Genomic DNA, 20,225 nt, shown 5'->3' on the forward strand with positions numbered 1-20,225 from the left:
AGTCTAACAGAGCTAGAAGCAGTGATGAAATGGAAATTAACTGTGGTGGTTTACTTGCTGATTCGTCTTTTGACTAGCATTTCTTACAGGAATTATGAAGGATTAAATGCACATTTACACCCGAAGAACACCTACTTGCTCTGAACTGCAGATGTGGCTTTAAGAGTGATTCTTACACCTTAATAAAGACAAAATTCTGTGAGTAGAGATCAACAATGGGGACGGGATTTCACATAGAATTTTACACATGCTTTTTAGAAATCAACTACTGCCTAAAGCAAGGTACACATACATGTCAACTCTATAATCCTATTAGAAAGTCAAACACCTCGTGTATTATTAACCATGTCCTCTCCCCCAAAGTTCTAGGATTTCACACTTAGGGAAATGCAGGCCACGGCAGCAACGCTTTTGTGTCTCACCATTGCTCAACAGCATTCCCACCACAGCAAGGCACACGGGGCCAGACGAAGTTGGAGGGCAATGTTTATCATAGAAATGAGAGTGACCACATATGAAAAATACCACTTAGCGTTAGGTGGAAAAACTCCATTAAAAATCAGTCTCTAACCCCCACCCCCTGGTACTCAATGCTGCATCTCCCCCTGAGGTAAGGCTGTGCCACTGTCACACAGCTTAACACACACACAAATCCCACCATAAAGGAAGCCCCAATCCTACATAAGCCCCATCTGCGTGTTTTAAGGAGTCCCAGGGCTCTGCCCCCTCAGTCAGACTTCTCCTTCTCCTTCATGTGTAAGAAGACCGTGCTGAAGATGAAGAGCCCCAGCATCATGGAGAAGGCGCTGGCGTAGTAGGGATAGGCCGAGGGGATGAAGCGCTCGTACTGCGTGTGCTGGAGTGGCCTCACGGACACCTACGACAGGACCAAGGTGACAGGCCCTGGCCACCCAGCAGCCCAGACGGGGCCACTCTGGCCAAAAAGGGGACTGTGACGTACGCTCACCTGAGTGGAAGAGTGTAAATGCGTGTAGCCTAGCCGGTTGTAATCCACTTTCAACTGGAACACTCCATACACATCAGGCAACTTGAACCGGACGCTGTATTTGCCACCTGGGGAAGATCCGAGACCGTAAGCAGGAGGGGTTTCTTGCTGCACAAGAGCAAGCCCCAGGGGACTGTCGTCCTGCAGCATTCCTGTGCACCACGACTACTTGCCTTTCTTCTTCAAGAACGTCCTCACAAAAGGATCGATGCGGACGAACTCCAGCTGAATGTCATCGCCGTCAAAGGGGACCCATCTGCCATTCGAGAGCTGCTCGATCACAATGCTATATTCCTGAGACAAGAGGCTGGTCAGCCGGGCTGCCACCACCCTCAGAGCTGCCCCGAACCACTCGTGAGCCTGGCAGGAACTCCCAGCCACAGCTCGGCATGGGGCCATCCAAGTCTGCACCCAGACCACTCCACTCGCAAGTGGGCCAGGTGCGCTCGGGCCTTCCCTGCTGTCTTGCCCCCCCCGCCCCCACTTCTCTTGCCTACCCCTTTTCATCCTCTAGACCCGACTCCAACGTTTCTCTAGTGAATCCGGCTCCCAGCAGCGTGCACTGGCGAAGCCCTCCCGCTCCTGCACTTCCTCGGCAAACCCACACCCCTTCAAAGGTCTCTTTAGACAGTGGCTTGTGTGCCAGGCACTCTGCACCTCCACTGACACTCTTAGGGGTAGAGATGAATTTCTTCTTCCTTAGGCCACTAAGCCCATCACAGAAATGTGCAAAAAAGGCTTTCAAGCTGAAGCAACTTGGCCAAAACCCCAGGGGCCCTCCTGCTCCAAGACCCTCTTACCACCAGGTCAGTGACAGTATAGGCGTTGGGTGGGGCCGTCTCACCCACCCGATGGTGGGACACAGGCCCCACACGGAGGACCCCTTCCTCCTTGAACACCCAGCGGGAAAGGGCCACAGCGAGCTCGTAGTTGCCTGTCTGGGAATACCTGCAGAAGGGGAAAACGAGAGGCCAGAGCACTAGAACCAACTTCTTCACGACAAGTCCCTATTCATCAAGATAAACTGCACAAAACTAGCTTCTGCCTGGGGCCATACATATCTAGGTATCCTGCTTAAAGGGAACACGGAAAAGCTGTCAGATGGTATTGCTCTGGAAGTCACCTGTGCAATAAATACACGTCGGAACATCTCCAGAGAAGCCATTACTACCGTGAAGTTTGGAGTGCCAACACCAGTAACACAGCAACAAAGTCAAGTCTTCAAATAATTTTCAAGTATCTGAAGATAGCTAGCCTCTGACCCTTCCAGCTAAAAGGCTCCTTCTTCCCAGGCCCCCCAGAGCCTTCCAGCACCCACCTCTGGGAGCCAGGCGCGGCCTTCTGCACTGCAGAGTTGAAGAAGGCATCACTGAAGAAGTCCAGGGAGCCACTGAAGATGACCCGGGCATTGTTCCTGGCCTGGAGCCCCGCAATGAGCAGGGTGTTCTTCCCCACTGCGTGGGGGTACTGGGAACGACAGGGGGCCGTCATCCAGGAGAGCCCAGGCAAAGGACAGGCAGCTGGGCCACAACCACCCAGGTCCTACCTGAGGACGGCACCTAAGGCCCCACTGCCTCGGCCCCTTCCTGCCTCCACCAAGCTCTCATTCCCAGCCCCCGCAGAGTGGGCTGTCCTACGTGCTTTTTTTCCCCTTCTTTCTTTCTTTTTTTCTTGAGAAAGAAAGGGACACAGGGAAAGGGAGAGAGAATCTCAAGCAAGCTCCACATGCAGCATGGAGCCCAACAAAGGGCTCGATCTCACGACCCTGGGATCATGACCTGAGCTGAAATTAAGAGTCAGACACTTAACCATCTGAGCCACCCAGGGGCCCCATTTCTCATTTTCAAATAAAGTGCTCTACCACCAGGCCCAGGATCTACAGGCCTCAAGGCTGCACCTCACCTGGGTGATAGGTTTATCCGGGAAGAAGGAGTATGAGGTGGAAGAGCCCGTCAGGATGTCCAATACCAAAGGATTGTCAGGATCAGCCACCATCCTGTGGAAGGAAAAGAGGACACCGAACACCAACTCTGAGAACTGAGCCCAAAGACCTGGGGTCCCTAAAGGCCATTTCTTCACAGAGATGAGCTCTGTGTTCTCAACAGCTGAGCCCCTGCTACAACAGCAGCCCTCCTCTCACCGCAATAATGAAGTCTGGCTCTGAGTGTCCTAAATTAATTTCACCCACATGCTCCAGGGATTCCCCTCCAGGGAATGCCCCCAAATCATCAAGTTTGGGTTCGTTTCCTCACAAAAGAAAGTGATCCCGTCCTTCCCAGGCTTCTAGCGCCCTGCGCCTGCTCGCTCACCCGACACCTCGAAAGAGAACAGGGTTCAGAGATGATCTCCCGACAATGGTTGGGGCCTTCAGCAGGTTCTCGGGGTCAGCCACAATGAGTGTATGCTGCAGCAGCAGAGGGAATGATGGGGGTCAGGAAAGGTGCCCCCACGCCAAGGACTCCCTCCCAACCTCCTCTCGGTTTCCAGGCTGAGCTCTGCTTTAAGGGCCTGAAACCTGGAAGGTAACAGGCCTGATTACCTGGCCAAGGTCTGAGATGTCATAGTTGTGATGGTCAATAACAGCCGTTTTCTCCTCATCGAACTCAATCCCACACTCACTGCCCAGCTCTCGAAGAGGGTCACCTGCACAGACCCAAGAAACGCCTGGCTCAGCCCTTACGGTGCACCCTGGGCCAAGCAGTGTCACTTGCCCTGGCATCCTGGTGACTCACTCTCTCCCAGTCACCCCAGAGCCCTGCAGTTTCACCCGGCTGAGGTATTCTGACTGCAGGGTCAGAACCTGAACGGGTACCACACACAACCACCAGGCCGCCTCCACCCACAATACGCAAAAGCCCACGTTGGGCAAATTACCCCAGACAGACCTGACCTGAATGAGCCTGGCTCACAGGACTTCTCTCCTCTCTCTCCTCCTCGTCACCCCCAAAAAGAAGCCCACCCAGGATGGTCTTAAACATCTGGCAATGCTGGGGTGCCTGCGTGGCTCAGTCAGTTAAGCATCTGTCTCTGGCTCAGGTCATGGTCTCAAGCCCCATGTCGGGCTCCCTGCTCAGCGGGGAGTCTGCTTCTCCCTCCCCCTCCCCCTACTCTCATGCCGTCTCTCTTAAATAAATAAAATCTTTTAAAAAAAATAAACAAAAACAAACATGTCAATGCTGAGAAAATGAAACAAGACGGGCCAGGTGTCGATGCCTGCTGAAGCCGGGTGATACGCGTGCAGGCTTCAGGATACTGCTCTCTCCCTACTTCCAGGCATCTTTGAGAATTTCCAAAATAGGAAACAAAAAAATAATCTATCAAAATGCTCTGGGGCCTGCCCAAGTAGCCCCTACCTGTCATCTTTTTATAAGGGACGCTCCACCAACATGAACAAAAACAAAAGGGAAAAAACCGGGAAACAACAGGGTCCCCAGCCCCAACAGGCCCCACATCTCCCTGGTTCTGGTCACAGGAAAGCACGGGAGGGACTGAACGGCTCTGCAGTTCCCGCACTCACTGTCCAGTGAGCACCAATCTAGCAGCTTCCATTTGTAGAACTCGCCAAGCTTCCCGGAGAAATGATGGAAAGCATTAGACCTTCCCAAGTCAGACTTACCAATGTCTGAGCTGGCAGCCACCAGGACACTGCCTCCACCGTCAATAAAGGTACTGATGGTCTCCACGTTGATGTTGCCTCCAAAATCTGAAAGAAGTGTCAGATCAGTAAGCCAGACTGCTCCTCTGACGTGGCTGCGGAGCGGGGACTGCAGACCAGCCACAACCCATCCCAGAAGAGCCCTCTGCAGCCCAAAAGGAGATGCCCGTTGGCCATATATGCCCATTTTCCCAAACTGAAGATCCTTAAGACTTGAATTCATAAACTTTTAACTTTCAGAAGTATAAATGACATAGTCAAACACGAATTATAGTTGTCAAGCTAGTTATACACATCTCAAGTCACACATAAAATACACGTTCAGAAATGCTGCATTTTCCCACTCAAGTTTCACGACACAACTTCACTCAAACTCACCACCTGTGCCTTTCCCATCAGTAGCTCTGTCATCACTGGAGCTACTTGGGGCTGGCAGTTTGCCAGAGCCCATCAATTTCACTTCCATCTAAATTGTCTGAGAACGAGCCCTTCTGAATCTAGGATGATGCGGTCACTTGACACTAGTACTCTTTTGCCAACATGTGTAATTTCTTTCCTTATTAATCCTATGATTTAGATCCACGAGAGCCATAACAGAGAGTCTACCACTTTGTAGACTGCTTTTATTAAAGTGATCCCCAAAAAGGCTCATTAACTTCCAACCTCTGTACTTATGAGACGGTATCTTTCTTTGGTCAGTCAATCCAGGCAGAGGACTGCCATGAGCACCCAGAACCAGATCAAGAGTCTTCCCCAAAGCGCATCCTGATGTTCAACAAAGTAATGGAGGGAGTGCTCAGGAATTCACTTAGGCATTACGTGAACATTGTTTCTTGTGTGCAGAAAAAAAAAGGGACAGTAGGAGGGAGGGGGAGCTTCCGGTCAGGGAAGACCCGGGGCAAGTAGCATCTGAGGTGTGAGAGTGGCCCAGGCAGCACAGGGGGCATCAAGAACGACGGGGGCGAGGTCCTCGAGGCAGGTGAGCCTGTCCCAGCAAGGAGCCCAGTGTGGCTCGGCTGGTGTACGAAGGGGAGAGCAAAAGCAAATGAGGCCGGCCGAAATGGGGAGGGCAGCTCACGAGGCTGTACAGACCCCCATGAGGTTGGCCATAAGGAGCCACTGGAGGCTTCTGAACAGGACAACAACCCGACCTGCTTTATATTTTTAATGGACGATTCTGGCAGCTGGGTGGAGAATCGGGTACGGGGACTGGAGTGGGAGCAGAGCAGTGGGTTAGGAGGCCACTGTGATAACCCAGGCAGTGAAGAGTGGAGAGAAGGGGAGGGAGGGAAGAGAGAAGCAGGGAGACAGGAGGTGGGCCTGCACACCTACCCTGAAGATAAAATCAGCAGGGCCTGTGATAGACTGGATACGGGCTGTGAGAGAGAGAGAGGCGCAAAGGACAACCCCAAGACTTCCGGCCCAAGCAACATGAAGGGTGGGAGTACCGTGTACTGACACCGGCTAGAGAAGTCTGTCCATTATGCATCCATAACATGACTACGTAAAGATTCGACTATGAGAACGGCCCTCTTTTCTGAGGGGTAATTTTCAGGAAAAAACGAAAAGCAGCTTACCTTACTTTCAGGCACAGACAGAACATCTTGTACCTGGGGACGTTACACCTCTTCTACTACATTCAGAAAGCCATCTATCCACCCTCCTACAGACAGGCCAGGCAGAGTCAGACAACTGAGAAGCAGCTCCTGGTACACTACGGTGGACAGTGGTTCCCAACGAGGAGGAATTTTGCCCTAAGACCAATGTCTGGAGGTGAGTACTGCCATCTAGTGCATAGAGGCCCAGAATGCTGCTAAACATCTTAGAGGGCACAAGACCGCCGCCCCCAATGAAGAATTATCCAGTCTGAAATGTCCAGAAGCGCCACTGTTGAGAAATCCTTGTGCAGTGGCAAGAACCCAGGCTGTGAGACGGAGCTACCTGGGCTTGAATCCAGGAAACCCCTCCACCTTTCTGAGCCCATGTGCCCATCTATAAGAGAGGACCTAGTTTTTTCTGGGTACAAAGGATGTGCTAAGGATCATTCTTCTATGGCCATCACTGCATGGGACTTGGGAGCTTCCTAATCAGTGACGAAGCCACCGATGCATGGAGAAGGACGCCAGGCCAGGGTTCTCAGGCCTGAGAGGGCTAACGGCAGTCACAGTGCCACGGAAGGACCCTCGGAGCCAGGGCCAAACTCTTACCCTGAATCCCGCCACCCCCCCGCCACAAGCCTTCTTCCCAGGAGTGCCCGAAGCTTTCCTGCAGCATGTGGGACTTACTGTGCGAGGCGCAGAAAAGGTCCAACAGTGACGTAGGGCAGAGCTTTAAACAACGCTGAATCTCAGAGAGACTTCTTCCCTTTCCAATTATTTTTCAAGCTTGCTCCATCAAAGAGAATGTCTTAGTTTGATACTAATCTTAACAACTTCTCTAACGTTTGCTAGTCTCCTTTAAGTGGAAGCCCCGGGGGCGCCTGGGTGGCACAGAGGTTGAGCGTCTGCCTTCGGCTCAGGGTGTGATCCCGGCGTTATGGGATCGAGCCCCACATCAGGCTCCTCCACTATGAGCCTGCTTCTTCCTCTCCCACTCCCCCTGCTTGTGTTCCCTCTCTCGCTGGCTGTCTCTATCTCTGTCAAATAGATAAATAAAATCTTAAAAAAAAAAGTGGAAGCCCCGGACTCAGTGCCTTCAGCAGGCAACAGAAGCTGGCTAGAACTTACAGCGTTTACAGTTGCCTTCTACTGAAAGGAAGTGATGATACTGGCTTTCCATTTTTAGTGTTGATACTGGGTTCTTTACTGGTTTCCTTTAAAATGTTGTTATAGTTTCTTTTTTTTTTTTTTTAAGGGGTCAATTTAAAGAGAACGTTAAGCAATTACTAACAGGTGATATGGGATACATTAAAAATAGGAAGGAGGTACGGAAATGACGAAACACTGTTTAGGTTCTCTGACATTCCCAAAGCAAGAGCCTAGCTCGGCCTTCCCCCAACCCTTCTCACCCACAGCTCGCTTCCTTCTCGGTGACACTCCCATCTGCCTGAGCACAACTTGTAAGCTCTCTGTCACAGGAATACTGAAGTATCAACTGGATAAGCCAGTGAAGACATTCATTCTGTTCAACAACCAGCTCTCTACTAAGGCCCTGGACACACCCGTCCAGTCTCCAACAGGGGCTGGGCTAGATTATGGCTAATGTTCTAGCCATTAGAAACTGTGACTCCATCTCAGTTCTTACCATCAACTATCACAATGCCTCTGCAGGCAAACTATTTAATAGCATGCCATTTTCTCTACCCACACAGGCCAACCCAAGCAGCGGCACTCTCCATCTTTCCTATCAGGCCCTTTATAGAGAAAATCCCCTTCTCAGGAGTAGCAGGACCTGCGCTTCCATGGTCTGTGCAACACTTGACCCCACAACCCTCAGCTGTGCCTTTTAGAAAGGAGACATTCCCTCCTGGGCCCAGGTTAGAAGTGAACATTTCCCTCTTCCCTGGCCGCAGCAGAGCCCAGGGCTGGTGACCCATGCCATGGCCAAAAAATGAACAAGATCCAGATGAAAGCGATCAATCAATCGTGGGCCCTGAATCCCAGTTCTGGGAGCGACGTGCAGCCCTTACCTTCTACTGAGGGGGAGAAAATGATAAGATTGTCGTAGAGGAACTCCCCGTACTTAATGAGGGACAGGCTGGGGTCATCTGCGGTCTTGAATGTGAGTTCAAAGGCCCTGTCTGGACGAGAAGAACAGGGAGCTGAGGCAGACTGGACGCCAAGGGAAAGCACCGCTGCAGAGACCACGACCGCCCCCCACCCGAGCGAGAAGCCTGAGCGGGCAGCCCCTTCGTGCAAAACCAGTGGGAAGGAGGAAGGGAGGTCGCTGCCCTCGGGCTCGGGGGCCTTTCCAACCCGACTTTCCCCCGCCGCCTCGGGCCCGGGTCTCACCCTTCAGGCTTCGGAAGAAAAGCGAGTGAGTCTCCCGCACGTTGAGGTTGTCCAGCAGCACTAAGGTGCGAGGACCGCTAGCGCAGACCGGGCAAAGCAAGGGCAGCAGCCACAGGAGAGACCAAGCGCGGGCCGCGGCGCCAGGCTCCATCTTCCTCCTCCAGCCAAAACCCGAGCACCTGGGCACCGGAAGTGCCCCGTCTAGGCCGCCCAATCGCAGCTCGTGGTCTTGGAGTAACACCCGGAAGCGATCCTGGTACGTCGCGGCCGGGCGGGCCTAAGCCGCCGCTGAGACGGAGAAGAGCCGGAGCACCACCGGAAATGCCCCGTTGGAGGCGGAGTCCCTGAACCCTATTGGCGGAAGGCCGAGAGATTCCGCCTCCTCAAAGGAAAAGGCTCAATCCTAGAAAGACAGCTCCGCAGCCGCAGCCAATCAACAAGGCAAAGCGCCCATAGGCTCCGCCCAGTCCGGTCTCCCGCCCGGAGCCCCGGTCCCGCCTCTTCATCGACTAGCAAGTCCCTCACGGGACCTGCGCCGGTGGTGGCCACCACAAACCACCTCCCCGGTGGTCCTCACAGGACCAGGATCGACGCGGGACGAGGAACCAGGCCCCACCTCCGCCATCTCCAGGGAGGAAGGGTTGGAAAACTAAGATGAGGGACAGGAGCCCTTTGAATCTCCTGCCGCTCACGGACCCAGGGGCCTTGGGACGGGCCTGTCCTGCCCGGCCTGGTGGCCCACGTTGGAGCCGGCGTGGATGGGCGGCGAACCGGCCTACCGACTGAAACTCTCAAGCTGGGTTCATTTCCCAGCACCGCCCCGCACCCCCCGCACTGACCTTGCTGCTGGGGCTTTTCACTTCTCTCCGGGCCTCTCTCCTAGGCTGCAAATAGAAATGATAGCGAGGCCCAGCTCTCCCGCTTACCTGCGTGCCTTTGCAAAAGCCTGGGCTGGCGGGAGCTCTCGGGCAGCTTCTGAAGCACTTGGTGCAGACAGTAGTGCTGCCTCCCACCCCTTCTAAATTGGCGGGGCTCTTCCCAGCCCCACCATGGGTCTGAGTGAAAGCTACCACAAGCAGCGCCAAGATTTCAGCTGCTTTCTGGGTCCCAACCACTATTCTGCAGCAAATGGTGAAGGTAGTTGTGGAGAGAGAAGGTAGCTAATCTTTTTTGACCTTTCACACTTGTCCACGAAGCCAAGAATGTGGGGGCAAAAGTCAAAATCTCCCTCCATCCATCTCCTTAACTGATTCTACCTCCTCTCCATCTCCACTGGCTCCACTGCAAGTTCAGCCTCACCCCTACCTCAGGCGCCCCAGTTCAGCGCGCCTGCCCTTCTGCATATGATCCTACATCAGTCCACCCCAAACTCAGACCCAGTGGTGCCATTTGGTAGCTTAGGAGTCTGCCACAGCTCGGGGACACCCAAGACTCCTTACTCAGGTCTCCACCAAAACTGATCTCGGCAGCCACATCCTCCTCTCAACACTGCTCAGGGCTTCCCTGTGGCAAGTCTCCAACCTTTAACAAACTCCCCACCTCCTGCCTTTGCTCACGCCCCCCGCCATTCCCCTCTTAGCCTCCCAGGATCGTCTCCATCCTTTATGTCTGCGCCACCCTTCACAAGGGCACTCTGTTCCCCCATAAAGACCTGATCTTCCTTCCTCAACGTGGGTACTGCAGCCGGCCTGCAGTTAGACTGGTCTCCGCAGTTGCCCGAGCACCTTCCACCCCAGCTGCTCCAGGGCGTGAGTTTGGCCCTGGCAAGTGGCTTGTGGATCCGCCACAGTCATTATTGCAAAATACGGAGGAGAACGAACAAGGGGGACTAAGGCAAGGCACCTGCTATGTGCCCGGAACATCACCGACTATCTCACTGAACCTTCACAATGCCCCTAGGAGGCAGCTGTTCCCCTTTCACAGATGGGGCCCGGAGTGAAATGAGTCTCCTCTTCAACCAAAGGCCAAGACTCTTCCCTCGATGGTTGGGCCCTCCTGCAGGCCAGGCCTGGGATACGAAGGCCAAGGGGAGGAGTGTGTCCTCAGTAGCCCCGACGGCCTGGGTTCTGGCCACATCAGGGCATCCAGTTCCAGCACAGCCCCTGAGGACTGTCAAAACCTGGCCTTTTTCTGGGTTTCAGCAAGACACAATCCCTACTTTCCAAAACGAGGACTCTGCTTTCCTGACTCACAAATCTTTTGAGAATCTAATGACAGTTCAGGTGCTCTCCTCAGAAAAATGCACTAGTACTCACAAGTGTGGGCAGTGGCAGAAAGCCTGTGGCCTGTTTTAAAGGCATCGGGTAGTTAAGAAACTGCTCCAAAAAGGGCTTCCCCGTGAAGGCCAGGCAGCAGTGGCAGGAGGGGCCCCTGTGACACCGTCAGAGGACTGGGGAAGGAGCTTATCGGTAAGAGGCAGTTTATTGGGGCAGCTTCATGCGAAGCCTCCTCTAGGCCACGACAGCTGGGCGTGTGCAGTGGAGCAGCTGCTCCAGGACTCCCGCGCCCACGCCATCCGGCTTCCCCCAGGAAGGGGAGCTGGTGGACCGAGGCACGATCGTCCATCCCCAAGATGCTGTCCTTGATTCACACGAAGTTGCTGCCCACTCCGTCGGGGCTGCTGGTGAACGCCTTGAGGTTTCTGAGCCCATCGAGGCACGGAATAACACGGGTGGGCAGGAACGGCGAGCTGTGGCAGGTGAGCGGCTGGAACACTGGCGCGGCATGGGGAGTCGGAGCGCACCTCTGCGAGGACGGGTGACAGAGAAGGGAAAGCCTCTTCCCAGGGCAAGGACCCCCTCGGGCGTCTGCACACCCTGGGGGCAGGGGGGAGGAGGCCTGGCTGGGGCTGCCCTGGGGGGCCTGGCAGTCTCACAGAAGCCCCCAAGGCAGGGCAGCAGCAGGAGGCCCTGTTCACAGAGGCTCACTGGCAAAGCTGCTTTTGCTTTTCTTACGCCTGGCTTTGGTGAAGGGGATGTCAAGGGACTCGAGGCGGAAGGGCCGGGGCTGGGGCATTTCGGGGGCCTGGGTAGGCGAGACGGCAGCGGTGTTGCTGAGTGGGGAGCTGAGGCCGGGGGGCGAGCTGTGATGCGCTGTGGAGAAGGGGGCAGAGCAGCCAGTGAGCCAGGGGGACACGGGGATGGGGAGCCCGCCCCACCCCACCCAGCCGGAGGTCTGGTCCCACAGCTGGGCCCCCAGACGGTCTGGGCCCGGAGCTCGGAGTTCTGGAGACTCAGACTCCGGCAGCCCCGGATCTTGAGCCGGACAGGCCTGCACTCGGGGCCCAGCTGCGTGCAAGTGTGACATCGGGGGGCCTCAGTTTCCTCATCGGCAGCATGGGCGCAGTGCCAGGTCCTCAACTGACGTTCATTTGTTTCCGGTGCTATTTTTCCCTCCTGGTCCTCAACTCTACTGAATTCCGCCTCCTCAACAGTCTCAACGTAGAACTGAGATTTGCTTTTCGTGGCTATTTTATTAAAAGCTCCGTGGCCTTTGATTTTGCTTTTAGAAATGGAAGAACGAGGGGCACCGGGGTGGCTCAGTCAGTTAAGCGTCCCACTCTTGGTTTAGGGCTCAGGCTCCGTGCTCAGTGGGGAGTCTGCCTAAGCCTCTCCCTCCCTCTGCCCCTCCCCCTGTGCTCTCAGGCTCTCGCTCAAAGACAGAAAATCTTAACAAAAAATGGAAGAACAAAGTGATTGTCACTCTTGCTTTTAAAAGTGTTCTGCTTCTGTGGCCCTGTGTGCCCCTTCTGTGGCCCTGTGTGCCCCTTCTGTGGCCCTGTCAGCCACCCTACTGGCATCTGCGGAAGCTGGTGAGCCCCCGAGCCAGACCCGGGCAGCCCATGCCAGGACACCCAGCTGTGTGCCGCAGGCCTGCCGTGCTCGGGGGAGGCAGAGGAACCGAACACGGCGGCTCTGCGCCAGGAGACGAAGGGGGACAGGAAGAGGGAGTCTGGGCACGGAGCACATGCCATGTGCCAGGCGCTGGACTGGGCCGCTCCCCCCCTCACCTCCCCCAACCCTGGGAGGTAGGCATATCTCAGCGGACGGCCGAGGGAACTGAGGCTCAGGGGTGGGAAGGGGTTCTCAACCCGGGCCTGACTCCAGTCCACCCATCATCACGCCTCTCCCGCTCGGCAGAGGGCCGGGAGGGACTCTCCCCGGGAGGGGCTGGAGGGCAGGAGGCGGGCAGGGCACTCACGGAGGCTCTTCTTGGGGTCCGTGCTGAGGATCTGGCTGGCTCGCCTGGACCGGAAGTAGTTACTGGCAATGTTTTCACTGTCGCTGCGGCTGAGCAGCAGCTTGTAGCGGTCTTCTTCCTGCTGAGAGGCCGGATCCTCGGTGGGTCAAGACCCCTTGTTTGTACAGTTCTCACCTCTGCAAGCCTGGTGGGGTGGGGGCCGCCCTGAGCCTCCCGGCCCCCGCTGTGGACCCTACTCCTGGGGTGGGATCCAGGCAGCTCAGGGCAGGAGAGTCACAGCTCCGGCCAAGCCTATGCCACCCCCCTTCCTTGGGATGGGAAGTGCCTTGCTCTCCGGTACCACATAGCCCAAACCCATCACGACATATTCATAGAATATGAATACAGGACTCAGCCCACGGGCACAATCAGAGTCATCAGAACTGGAATCCCCAACTCTCCTCACCAAAGACTGATTTTTCACCACTGTAATGGCCTTGTTTGCTTCAGCCTGAGTCTGCCTTCAGGGACCACCCTTCTCCCCCTCGACGTGGTCCTGGCGAGGCCATCGTTCACAGTGCCCTAACACCACCTCTCCTTCTCGCCCACCTGTGACCCAGACTGAACCAGCCACAGAAACAGATCTTCCGGACAGAGTCCCTGGTCCAATGGCAGCCCCTGACCCAGGCAGAGCTCATCAGAATCTCTCCACAAGTGTTGGTTTAGGGTGTGGTAAGAGACTGGGTCTCCTCCTCTGGGATCACCAGCGGCCGGCAGCCACCCTCCCTGCCGCGTAGAGAGCACCTGCCTGAGTCCGGAGCTAGCCTTGCAGGGGAAGCCTAACGGACAAGTAAAGCAGCACACAGAACGGTGTGCTTACAGGAAGTTTCCTGACCTCCGCCTGCGGGAGGTATATCTCTGTTGTCATAGAAACAACAGAGGTAGGAGAGCAAAGGAACTTCAGAAGCCCTATTACTGTTTCGTGGATCCTCGAGGGCCCTTTGGTCCGAGGATACCAGCAAGGGCGCAGGGAACCAGAATGTACGGGCCCGGCGCCTGGGCTTGAAGACCACCTCCTGTCCTTCGCCAGCAAGAAGGGCTACCTTGCACCACCTACTTGCCCTCTGGTCTCTAGGACCCTAAGTGCCTTGGCGTGAGGGCCAGAGCCGGGGGAGGGGCCGACAGAGTGACACCGGAAAGATCCAGGCTCAGCCTCCTGCTTTGATCCTCAGGTGGGGTGAAAGTATGATGCTGACCCGCAAGCCCTCCCCTGCCCCAGCTCCCCTCACCTCACCCCCTCCCAGAGGCCTTACCGTGCCTGGTTCCCCGTTGTCTGCTGCAGAGCTTTTGCGGACTGCCTTGTTCTGTGGCCCTGTTGGAACTGCTATGAGAAACACAAGCTGAAGTCACTGCTGCCTGGTCCCTCGTCTGTGGGCCAGAGGGCCAGGGCAGGCAGCAGCACTCTCCGGAGCCGAGGCCAAGGGATGACTTTGGGACACAGACAATAGGAGGGCTCCGATGCCAAAGCAGCCATTCCCCTGCTTCCTGCAGCACAGCAGGCCTGTGGGGGCAGGGGAAACCCTGCTGACCCCTGCATTTGGGAAATGGAGCTGGCTGGGCTCCCCGCCTTCCCGCAGGGGGACTGTCCATCCCTAAACTCAGAGAAGCAGGACCGGAAGGAACATTCTCTGACCAGGGGTGCTCCCAACTGTGAGGCCGGAGACCGTGGGACCTGAGACTCAGCGGGGGTGGAAGGGCCTTCAAGACCACCTCACCCAACCCCTTCTTTGTGAAGATCTGGGACCAAGGCCCAGAGAGAAACAGTGACCTTCATAAGGTCACACAGAAATAAGTGGCGAAAGCAGGTGAACCCGTTTCTATCCCTGGTCCTACGACTCACTGCTCTGACTGGCCTCTGCTTCAGTCACTTATTCCGAGGTTCCATCTTCTCGGATGTAAAAGGTGTGATCATGTTTGCCTGCCCCAAGGCTGTTGGGGGAGGTAATGAACGATGACCGTGACAGTGATCAGACGGAGCATGTGCCGGGCATGGCGCGAGGGGTTCACACGCAGGAACACACGCTAAGCCACCCAGCGATCTTTACGGAAGGTGCAGTTACTAATCCCCATTTCACAGATGAGGACACTGAGGCCCAAAGAGGCCACACAGGGAGCGGTGGAGCCAGAATTCCAACCCACATCTGTCTCACTCCAGAACACCCTACTTCTGTTTCAGGCCCCCGCCATCTTGGAGCCCCAGGCCCTCCCCCCAGCTGCTGCACCCACAGCCAGCAAGGCCGGGGCCCCGGCTCCAGGTCACCGTGCAGGAGGGCAAGCTGCGTGGAGGAGGCCCGAGGGGACAGCCGAGCGCCTGACCTACTGGGAGGCTGGTTTTCAGGATGATGGGCTCGGGGATCTTCCAGAAGCCACTATCCTCGTCCCAGCAGGACTCGCGCCGTATCTTCTCCAGGTTGCTGTAGTTGCAGTCCCGCCGGATGAGGGGCTGCACCTGCTCCAGCAGCTGCTGGAAGAGCATGGAGTCCCGCTCCTGCCGGCGGATGGTGGCCAAGTAATCGATCTTCTCCAGCTGGAACTCTGACTGCAGGTCTTTGATCTCCACCTCTGCCGCCCGGAGCTGGAAGCAAGGGGTCACGAGCTGAGTCGCCATCCGGCCGCCCTCCGCACCCACTGCCTGCGCCTCACCCGCCCGTCTACCCGCGCCGGCCTCCCACCTGCCCACCCCCCTCCCCGGCACTAAATGAGCACTGACTGTGTCCACAGCCCTGCAGAAAACAGGAAAAGAACCCGCTCATCAGCCCCCCACCTCCCACCATGCCGACCCCCGGGGACAATCCCCCCCACACACATTTTATCCAGGAGCCCCTGGGAAGGCTCCACACATAACACTGGGGTCACCACGTCCTAAACGGTGTCAGAAAATTGTATAAATCCTTTTCCTGAGAGGAGCGGAGGCATTAACTCTCAGGCTCTGCAGCGCTCGCTCTCCCGTGGCCACGGTCAAGTTACCATGTGACAGACATCGGACTGAAGGGCAGAGCCAGCCTGATTTGACCGTGGACTCCGCGCTTTTGCGATCTCCTACCTGGGTCTGCAGGGTGACTCCCAGCTGCAGCGGTAAAGCGTGCTCTCCCCCAGCCCCAAGACCCCTGGGTGCACAGTCTGTTTCCTCAAAGGGCAGTTTGATGAGTAAAGAAGGATGTTTTAGGTTCATGGGAATGGTCATCACCTGTAACCAGGTGAGAACAGAGGCTACCTGGTAGGACACACGTGGGCAGTTAATGGATGGTAGACACGTGGTGTTAATGGCAAGAAGATTTGTCTATTTTCATACATCTGGAACCCTTCATGGTGACTTTTGTAGCAGATTCACTGAGCTCTAATTCCCACGTCATACAATTCACCCATTTAACAGGTACAATTCAGTGGTTTTTAGTACATTCCGAGTAGTGCGGCTATCAGCTCTGCCAGTTTGTAAACATCTCATGATCCAAAAATAAACCCCACCCCCACAGGTACTCATCCTCCACTTCTCCCCAACCCCCAGCGCCAGGCGACTGCCGATCCACTTTCTGTCTCTCCAGATTCGCTTATGCCGGAGATTCCATGTCACGATATAGAATCTTGTGTGTGGCTTCTTGCACTTAACACAGTGTTTTCAGGGTCCATCCATGCTGGAGCATGTGTCAGGACTTCCTTTTCTTTTTTCTAAAGATTTATTTATTCAAGAGAGACAGAGGGGAGGGGCAGAGGGAGAGGGAGAGAATCTCAAGCAGACTCCAGGCTGAGCACAGAGCCCGACACGGGGCTCGATCTCGTGACCCTGAGATCACGACCTGAGCCGAAACCAAGACTCGGATGCTTAAATGACGTAGCCTGTGCCACCCAGGCGCCCCTCTAAATGGTAGTTCTGCATTGCACATCTGCATTTCCCTGGTGGCCAGTGTTGTTGGTCACTGTTTCTTGCGCTTATTGGCCATCTGTTTATCTTCTTTGGAGAATTGTCTGTTCAGATCCTTTGCCCATTTTTAAATTGGATTAATTTGTCTTTTTATTCTTAAGTTGTAAGCGTTGTTTACATATTCTGGATATAAGCACTTCATTGTGATATGTGATCTGCAAATATTTTCTCTCATTCTATGGGCTGTATTCTCTCATTCCTGATCCTTTGCAGCATAAAAGTCTCCATTTTGATTAAGTCCAAGGTATCTATTTTTTTCCTTTGTTGTTTGTGCTTTTGGTATCATACCTAAGAAAGCAATGTCTAATTTATCTTTTTAAAGATTTTATTTATTTACTTGAGAAAAAGTGAGGGAGAGAGAGTGAGAGTGAGAGAGCACAGAGAAAGAGGGAGAGGCAGGCTCCCCGCTGAGCAGGGAGTCCGACCTGGGGCTCGATCCCAGGGCCCTGGGATCATGACCTGAGCCAAAGGGAGCTGCTTAACTGACTGAGCCACCCAGGCGTCCCAGCAATGTCCAATTTAAGGTAACAAAGATTTACACCTTTGAGTTTTATAGTTTTAGCTCTTACATTTAGTGTTTTGGATCCATTTTGAATTAATCTGTGTATATGGTGTAAGGTTGGGGTTCAACATCATTCTTTGCCATACGGACATCTAGTTGTCCCAACACCATTTATTGAAGACCGTCCTTTCTCCACTGAATAACCTTGGCTCCCTTGTTGAAAATCAACTGACTATAAGCATGAAGGTTATTTATGGGCTCTCAATTCCATGCCATTGATCTCTATGACTGTCTTTATACCAGTACCACGCAGTCTGGATTACTGTAACTTTGTAGTAAGTTTTGAAATCAGGAAGTGTGGGGCGCCTGGGTAACGCATTTGTTAAGTGTCTGCCTTCGGCTCAGGGCGTGATCCCGGCGTTCCGGGATCGAGCCCCACATCGGGCTCCTCTGCTAGGAGCCTGCTTCTTCCTCTCCCACTCCCCCTGCTTGTGTTCCCTCTCTCGCTGGCTGTCTCTCTGTCACATAAATAAATAAAATCTTTTAAAAAAAATTTCGAAATCAGGAAGTGTGAATCCTCCAACTTTGTTCTTTTCAAAGTTGTTTTGGCTCTTCTGTCCCTTCAATTTCCGTAGGAACTTTAGGGTCAGCTTGTCCGTTGCTGCAAAGAAGCCAGCTGGGACTTTGATAGTGATCGCCTTGAATCTGTAGATCAGTTCGGGAAGTATTGCCGCCTTATCAATACTAAGTCTTCCAATCCATGAACATGGGTGTGTTTCCATTTATTTAGGTATTCTTAATCTCTTTCAACAACGTTTTATAGTTTTTGGAATATCAACCTTACACTTCCTTTGTTATTCCTAAGTATTTTATTCTTTTTTGATGTATTGCAAATAGAATTGTGTTTTTTTAGATGTTTATGGATATTATCCATTTTTATTTAAGTAGCGTCCATACTCAATGTAGAGCTTGAACTCATGACCCTGAGATCGAGTCACATGCTCTATGGACTGAGCCAGCCAGGTGCCCCACGCAATTGTTTTCTTAATTTTATTTGTGGGTTGTTCATTGTAAGTACGTAGAAATACAATTGCTTTTTGCTTATTGATCTTGAATCCTTCAACCTTGCTGAAGTTGTTAATTGATTTTAGCAGTTAGGGCTTTTTTTTTTTTTTAGTGGGTTCCTTAGGTTTTTCTACCCAAAAGATCATGTCATCTGTAAATAGAAATGGTTTTATCTATTCCTTTCCAATCTCAGTGGCCTTTATTTCACTTTCTTGCCTAACTGCCCTAGCTAGAACCTCCAGCCCAACGTTGACTAGACGTGGTGAGAGCAGACATCCTTGTCTTGCTCCTAATCTTAGGGGGAAAGCGTTCAATCTTTCACCATTAAGTATGATATTATCTGTAGACATTTCATAGATGCCTTTTATCAGAATGAAGAGGCTCCCTTCTATTCCTAGTTTCCTGAGTGTTTTTATCATAACGGGTGTTAAATTTTTTCAAATACTTTTTTCTGCATCACTAAGATGATTATGTGGGTTTTGTCCTTTATTCTATTGATATGGTATATTGCATTAATTGATTTTGGGATACTAAACCAACCTTGCACTCCTAGGATAAATCCCACTTTGGCATGATGTATAATTTGGTTTCCTAGTATTTTGTGGAGCATTTTGTGTTTATATTCATAAGAAATATTAGTCTATAGGGCACCTGGGTGGCTCAGTCGGTTAAGCATCTGCCTTCGGCTCAGGTTATGATCCCAGGGTCCTGGGGTCGAGTCCCGGATCAGGCTCCCCACTCTGCCAGGAACCTGTTTCTCCCTCTCCCTCTGCCTGCTGCTCCCCCTGCTTGTGGTCTCTCTCACTTTCTTTCTCTCTCAAATAAATAAATAAAATCTTAAGATAAAAGAAATACTGGTTTATAGTTTTCCTGTTATGTCATTGTATGGTTTTGTTATCAGGTGATATGGGCCCCATAGAATAAGTTAAGAAGTGTTCCCTTTTACTTCACAATTATTTTTTAAAAATATTTTTTAAAGCCAATAGGCTTCATTTTACAAATAAAATCCAGTGAGAAGACATAATGGAACAGGATACCTCGCAGAGGAAAGCAAATATCATAAAATATCTAGGTGTGAAATTAACAAGATATGTTCAAAACCTATGAGAGGAAATTTATAAAATACTCTTGAGTGACACAAAAATTGGTCTTAATTAACAGAAGACATACCATGTTTGTGGACAGAAAAATCCAACCTCATGAGGGTATCATCAAGCTAATGTATAGATATAATGTGATTCCCCAAAAAATTCCACCAACTTTTTTTCTTTACTTCTCTCCCTTTTTTACTTTTGCACTAGCCCTGTTGTTTCTATAGTTCATTTTGTAAAAAACAAACAAACAAGAAAGAATATCCAGGAAAAACCTGGAATAGAAAATCATTGACAGAGGGCACCTGGGTGGCTCAGTCGTTAAGCGTCTGCCTTCAGCTCAGGTCATGATCCCAGGGTACTGGGATCGAACCCCGCATCGGGGTCCCTGCTGGCGGGAAGCCTGCTTCTCCCTCTCACACTCCCCCTGCTGGTGTTCCCTCTCTCACGGTCTCTCTGTCCAAAAAATAAATAAAATCTTAAAAAAAAAAAAAAAGAAAAAAGAAAGAAAGAAAATCACTGATAGAGAATTAGCCCTATAAAATTATAAAACTTATTAAAAAGCCCCTAAATTTCTAATAAAATGGTTGGCACTGGTACATGAATAGACAGAGGAAGAGAAATGAATAGAAAAATCAGAACTACATCTCAGTGCTTACAGAACTTTAGCATACGATCAAGGCAGCAGCTGACGTTCGTGGAGAATAAATGGGCTTTCCGAGAACCGGTGCTAGGAAACAAGGAGAGCCGTGTGGAACGGATAGAATGGAATGAGCGCCTCACCCAGGCACCAGGATA

General features: G+C 52.7%; 2 protein-coding genes across 3 annotated transcripts in view; both read right to left on the reverse strand.

Annotated features, from left to right (window-relative positions):
* Positions 1-473: 473 nt before the first annotated feature.
* Positions 474-8,814, reverse strand: DDOST (dolichyl-diphosphooligosaccharide--protein glycosyltransferase non-catalytic subunit). The gene is made up of 11 exons (XM_008694652.2): positions 8,612-8,814; positions 8,290-8,400; positions 4,623-4,709; positions 3,546-3,649; positions 3,316-3,410; positions 2,909-3,002; positions 2,325-2,473; positions 1,807-1,954; positions 1,180-1,300; positions 968-1,074; positions 474-877 (listed from the first exon to the last, which is right to left on the reverse strand). The coding sequence occupies exons 1-11, from the start codon at positions 8,760-8,762 to the stop codon at positions 728-730; spliced, it is 1,317 nt and encodes a 438-aa protein (XP_008692874.1). The 5' UTR covers positions 8,763-8,814; the 3' UTR covers positions 474-727.
* Positions 8,815-9,445: 631 nt separating this feature from the next.
* Positions 9,446-20,225, reverse strand: part of KIF17 (kinesin family member 17) — a 43,570-nt gene continuing 32,790 nt past the window's right edge. Inside the window, exons 12-15 of one of the 2 annotated variants that reach the window (XM_040645892.1) lie at positions 15,167-15,425; positions 14,104-14,171; positions 12,812-12,929; positions 9,446-11,703 (exon numbers count right to left, since the gene is read on the reverse strand). In XM_040645892.1, the coding sequence (XP_040501826.1) occupies positions 11,525-11,703; positions 12,812-12,929; positions 14,104-14,171; positions 15,167-15,425 (624 nt within the window). In that variant the 3' untranslated portion in view covers positions 9,446-11,524. Of the gene's footprint in view, positions 11,704-12,811; positions 12,930-14,103; positions 14,175-15,166; positions 15,426-20,225 lie in introns of both variants that reach the window. The other variant, XM_040645891.1, reaches the window with a different exon arrangement.

Source organism: Ursus maritimus, unplaced genomic scaffold (genome assembly GCF_017311325.1).
Source record: "Ursus maritimus isolate PB19 unplaced genomic scaffold, ASM1731132v1 scaffold_32, whole genome shotgun sequence".
Classification (NCBI taxonomy): Eukaryota; Metazoa; Chordata; class Mammalia; order Carnivora; family Ursidae; genus Ursus; species Ursus maritimus.

Bases quoted from the DNA above. Each gene is read 5' to 3' on its own strand.
- DDOST (XM_008694652.2), bottom strand. From the start codon at position 8,762: ATGGAGCCTGGCGCCGCGGCCCGCGCTTGGTCTCTCCTGTGGCTGCTG. The intron at 2,474-2,908 runs GTGAGGTGCAGC...TGTCGTTCCCAG, and splicing joins CGGATAAACCTATCACCCAG to TACCCCCACGCAGTGGGGAA. The intron at 878-967 runs GTGAGCGTACGT...GTCCTGTCGTAG, and splicing joins ATTTACACTCTTCCACTCAG to GTGTCCGTGAGGCCACTCCA.